The sequence below is a fragment of the Notothenia coriiceps genome, unplaced genomic scaffold (assembly GCF_000735185.1).
Source record: "Notothenia coriiceps isolate Sejong01 unplaced genomic scaffold, NC01 NC01_scaffold00034513, whole genome shotgun sequence".
NCBI lineage: Eukaryota > Metazoa > Chordata > Actinopteri > Perciformes > Nototheniidae > Notothenia > Notothenia coriiceps.
In genome coordinates, this window is record NW_011367214.1 from 19,349 (window position 1) to 24,423 (window position 5,075).

At 47.8% G+C, this 5,075-nt stretch overlaps 1 protein-coding gene across 1 annotated transcript in view; it reads right to left on the reverse strand.

Annotated features, from left to right (window-relative positions):
* LOC104962262 (titin-like) overlaps positions 1 to 5,064 on the reverse strand; it is a gene marked incomplete at its 3' end in the record, with an annotated part of 24,409 nt that extends 19,345 nt beyond the window's left edge. Inside the window, exons 1-7 of the mRNA XM_010790685.1 lie at positions 4,770 to 5,064; positions 3,976 to 4,290; positions 2,653 to 2,876; positions 2,266 to 2,416; positions 1,470 to 1,751; positions 1,036 to 1,338; positions 610 to 915 (exon numbers count right to left, since the gene is read on the reverse strand). Coding sequence (XP_010788987.1) covers positions 610 to 915; positions 1,036 to 1,338; positions 1,470 to 1,751; positions 2,266 to 2,416; positions 2,653 to 2,876; positions 3,976 to 4,290; positions 4,770 to 4,839 — 1,651 coding nt within the window. The remainder of the gene's footprint in view (positions 1 to 609; positions 916 to 1,035; positions 1,339 to 1,469; positions 1,752 to 2,265; positions 2,417 to 2,652; positions 2,877 to 3,975; positions 4,291 to 4,769) is intronic.
* Between the last annotated feature and the right edge of the window lie 11 nt (positions 5,065 to 5,075).

Here is a 5,075-nt window from a genome sequence, read left to right on the forward strand (position 1 = left end):
AATGGTTCTGATTGACCCCTCTCAGTGTATAATGGTTCTGGTTGACCCCTCTCAGTGTATAATGGTTCTGGTTGACCCCTCTCAGTCTATAATGGTTCTGATTGACCCCTCTCAGTGTATAATGGTTCTGGTTGACCCCTCTCCGTCTATAATGGTTCTGGTTGACCCCTCTCAGTGTATAATGGTTCTGGTTGACCCCTCTCAGTCTATAATGGTTCTGGTTGACCCCTCTCCGTCTATAATGGTTCTGGTTGACCCCTCTCCGTCTATAATGGTTCTGATTGACCCCTCTCAGTGTATAATGGTTCTGGTTGACCCCTCTCCGTCTATAATGGTTCTGGTTGACCCCTCTCCGTCTATAATGGTTCTGGTTGACCCCTCTCAGTGTATAATGGTTCTGATTGACCCCTCTCTGTGTATAATGGTTCTGGTTGACCCCTCTCCGTCTATAATGGTTCTGGTTGACCCCTCTCAGTGTATAATGGTTCTGGTTGACCCCTCTCAGTGTATAATGGTTCTGGTTGACCCCTCTCAGTGTATAATGGTTCTGGTTGACCCCTCTCCGTCTATAATGGTTCTGGTTGACCCCTCTCCGTCTGTTTGACTCACCGATCTCGTCCTTGCACTGCACAGGTTTGGTGGCGAAGGAGGTCTTCCCGCGGCCCACCTTGTTGACGGCAGCGACCCTGAACTCATGGCTGCTGCCGTCCTTCAGTCCGCTCAGAGTGAACTTCCTGTCCAGCAGCTTGGTGTCGGCGCCGACCCGCACAAAGCTGTCGCGGCCGACCATCCGAGACTCCAGAACGTATTCTGTCACCTCGGAGCCGCCGTCGTACTTCGGGGTGCCCCAGGACACGGAGAGAGAATCCTTAGAGACGCCCGTGATCTGGAGATCCTCGGGGCGCTCAGGAACCGCTGGGGGGGGAAGGGATGGGTATTAGATATATATAATAATAATAAGGCAGGAAATATGATTAAAAGTAAATCCCAAAAATAAAAAACATCTTCTGGTATATATGGTGCTGTGCTACGTACAGATGGGGTCCTTGATGAGCACCATCTGCTCCGTCGCGATGAAGGGTCCCATCCCGATGATGTTCTCGGCTGCGATCCTGAAGAAGTACCCCTTCCCGTCCAGAAGGCCCTGAACCACGGCGTTGTTCCGGGTCACGGTGTACGACACCGAGGTCCAGCCCATCCGGTCCGACACTCTCTTCTCGATGATGTAGTTCGTGACGGCCGAGCCGCCGTCGTCCTCCGGGGAATACCAGGTGAGTTTACACGAGTCGTTGGTCAGGTTCTCTCCGGTGAACGGGACACCCACCGGACCGGGGACGTCTGGGGGGGGGCAGATTACATTTGTTACATACTATTTGTTATAACTACATTAACCCTATCACCTGGCTGTACCCTGTAACTCTTTTCTCTCTTTGTGTTAACTAATAATAATAATGGTGTTTCTGACGTACCGAGGACCTCCACGATGACGGCCTTCTTCCTCTCTCCGCCCTCGTTCTTGGCGGTCAGCGTGTAGATTCCCTGGTGCTGCCGCCTGCAGTCTTTGATCACCAGAGAGTTGGAGATGCCGGTCTTTTCCACCGCCGCCTCCTTGGGAACCTCTGCGTCATCGCGGGACCACGAGATCTCCGGCGCCGGCTTCCCCGACACGTAGGCGATGATCCGGATGGTGGCGCCGGCGTGGACCACGATCTTCTCTTTGACCGAGGCGTCCAGGTCCATCTCAGGGGCGACTGAAGGGGGGAGGTGGGGGTATTCAGTATAATATAGACATGAGATGCTGACACAGTTTTTATTCTGGTTTGTCTCTTTTTATTAGAAATACTTTCATTTAAGTTTGACTTTGAAGTGTGATATCAGACATTACCCAGTGTTATGATAAAAAACTAAGATAAAAACATACAAATATTAATAATAATCATTCAAATAAATAAAAACAAATAATAATAAAATACAAAATAAAAATGATACTAATAATGATAATAATGATTAGAAAACAATACAAGTATATAATAATAAGAAATATTAATCCAAATATAGTAATGTAAATGTTTAAATGAAGAATATTAATAATAATGATTAAAAGAAAAATGTAGTTAATAAGTAAAATAAATACAATAACAAAAATAATGATACTTAGGAAAATTGTGAAATATGAAAATGAGTAATCTTTATAAAAATGCAAGTTAAAAATATAAGCTAGGCGTGACGAGAGTTCTGGTATCGAGTGAAAGCCCTGGATCTTACTGGTTCTGTCTCTGAGCTCGATGAGCTCCGTCACCAGGCCCGGTTCTCCAGGCCCTGCAGGGTTCACGGCGCTGACCCTAAATCTGTAGAGCCCGCCCTCCGTCAGCCCGGCCACCACGAACTTAGTGCCTCGGATCTCCGTGTCCTTCGCCTGCAGACAGGAGCAAACATCATGTATCCACTGATGCCCGAATGTACTGCTACCGTTTAAAATACATTTTTAAAACAAATCTAGAATCTATGATTTTAAATAATTTTCCATTTCCCAAAAAGTTCCCCCAGCTATCTGATTGGCTCCTGGACATCATAACTCCTGCAGGTGAGTCCAGGTGTTGCAGGTCAAACATTAAATGAGCCAGGTATTATATATTTATGTCTCTTTCTCACCTTCTGCCAGCCTTCGTCCTCCGGCCCCTTCTCCTCTTCGTCGCTGCTCAGCATCAGCAGCTTCCTCTGTGCCTTCTTCTCCTCTTCCTCCTTGTTCACCTCCTTGAACTCCAGGATGTATCCGGTGACCTTCGACCCTCCGTCCAGCAGCGGTGGGATCCACTCCAGCTCCACCGAGGACTTGGTCCAGTCCATCACCTTCGGGGTGGGGGGTCCGGGGGGCACTGAGCAGAGAGAGGGGAAACCATCATGTATGATAAGGGTCGGTTTCAGACCTGGGTCAGTGTGATGAGCTCAGACTGACTATCGGCTTGGACCCCTGGGTTGTCCTGACTGACCTCAGAGCCCCCCTGAAATAAACCATCTATTTCTTTGGGTTCAATTCCTCGAGTGTCACTGTCGTAAATGATTACGTTTAATTTGAGACGATAAATACAAATCAATTAGCAAACGTGTGAGTTTAGTTTGAAAGAGTATGACAAATATTGTTATCGAGTGTAATTTGTACATTTAATCAGATTAATAACATTAACAAAGCACTTTTTTATCTCTGAAATTCAGATCTTTTTCTGCATAATAATCTCTCTGAATTATTATTGCTCTAATATTCAGTCATTATTACGACTCTGGTTTCCTGGGGGGTCTTTTATTCGTTACTGCAGGGTCTCAGCACAGGTTCATTATATATATTAGACTGAATAAATAACTGGATTTGATTGGGTTGAGCGATACATTAAGTTTCCAGGTACAGAGGGTCTCTTACAGATGGGGTCTCGGCACAGCGCGGGGTCAGAGGGCATTATGATGTTATATAGTTATAGAGGGTCTCTTACAGATGGGGTCTCGGCACAGCGCGGGGTCAGAGGGCATTATGATGTTATATAGTTATAGAGGGTCTCTTACAGATGGGGTCTCGGCACAGCGCGGGGTCAGAGGGCATTATGATGTTATATAGTTATAGAGGGTCTCTTACAGATGGGGTCCCGGAACAGCGCGGGGTCAGAGGGCATTATGATGTTATATAGTTATAGAGGGTCTCTTACAGATGGGGTCTCGGCACAGCGCGGGGTCAGAGGGCATTATGATGTTATATAGTTATAGAGGGTCCCTTACAGATGGGGTCTCAGCACAGCGCGGGGTCAGAGGGCATTATGATGTTATATAGTTATAGAGGGTCTCTTACAGATGGGGTCTCGGCACAGCGCGGGGTCAGAGGGCATTATGATGTTATATAGTTATAGAGGGTCTCTTACAGATGGGGTCTCGGCACAGCGCGGGGTCAGAGGGCATTATGATGTTATATAGTTATAGAGGGTCTCTTACAGATGGGGTCCCGGCACAGCGCGGGGTCGGAGGGCTCGCTGGGCAGGCCGCAGCCGGCAGCGTTCACAGCGATGACTCTGAACTGGTAGAAGCAGCCTCCCTGGACGCTCAGCACCTCGAAGTTGTTCCCGAGCGGCAGAGCGCCGATGGTTTCTCTGTTGGCTCTCGCCCAGCGCTTCCCCGACGCCTCCTTCTTCTCCACGATGTACGTCAACACCGAGGAGCCGCCGTCGTACTTCGGCTCGTCCCAGTTCACCGTCATGGAGTCCAGAGAGACGTCCGAGATGGTGGGCTTCTCACACTGACCCGGCACCGCTGTGGGGGGTTAGAGAGAGACGTTTAGCACAAGAGCTTTACGAAACACACTGGATAACTATTAACAAGTCTCAGAAATGGTATAAAAACAAGGTAACATTTTTAAACAATACTTAGAAAACTGGATAAATAAATAATTATAATCAAATTCAATAATATAAAAAATAATTAGACTTAAAAAAGAGAGGTATTTTGTACCGTTGCAATTCCACAAGTAACTCATCATATTTATTATATCAAATAATATATTAAAAAATAGTTAGATTAAAAACCAGCTATATTGTAGAGCGCTGCCAATGCTGAAAATGTACTAAAAATACATTCAAAATGTTGGTAAAATATATCAAACATATCGGCCGCTCGTCGCTGTAAAGGAAGGCAGGGAGCGCTTGATTTAATCACCAAGAGAAAAGGGCTCCGGTATAAAGAAGTGGAAGATAAACCTGATCTGAACTTTAGATATTTCAGCGTTAACTCACTGAAGAGGTTCCTGGCCTTCTCGGCCTTGCTGACCAGCGGGGGTCCGACCCCGAACTTGTTCTGGGCCATGATCCTGAACTCGTACTCGTGGCCCTCGGTCAGGCGGGTCACCACGTAGGCGCAGTCCTTGGGGTCGTTGGAGACGTGGACCCAGGACTTCCTGCTCTCCTCGCGCTTCTCCACCACGTAGTTCGTGATCTTCGAGCCGCCGTCATCCTTCGGAGCCGCCCAGGCGAGCCCGATGCGCTCAGCGAACACCTCGGTGAAGGTGACGGGACCCTCGGGGGGGCCGGGGGGGCCTGGGG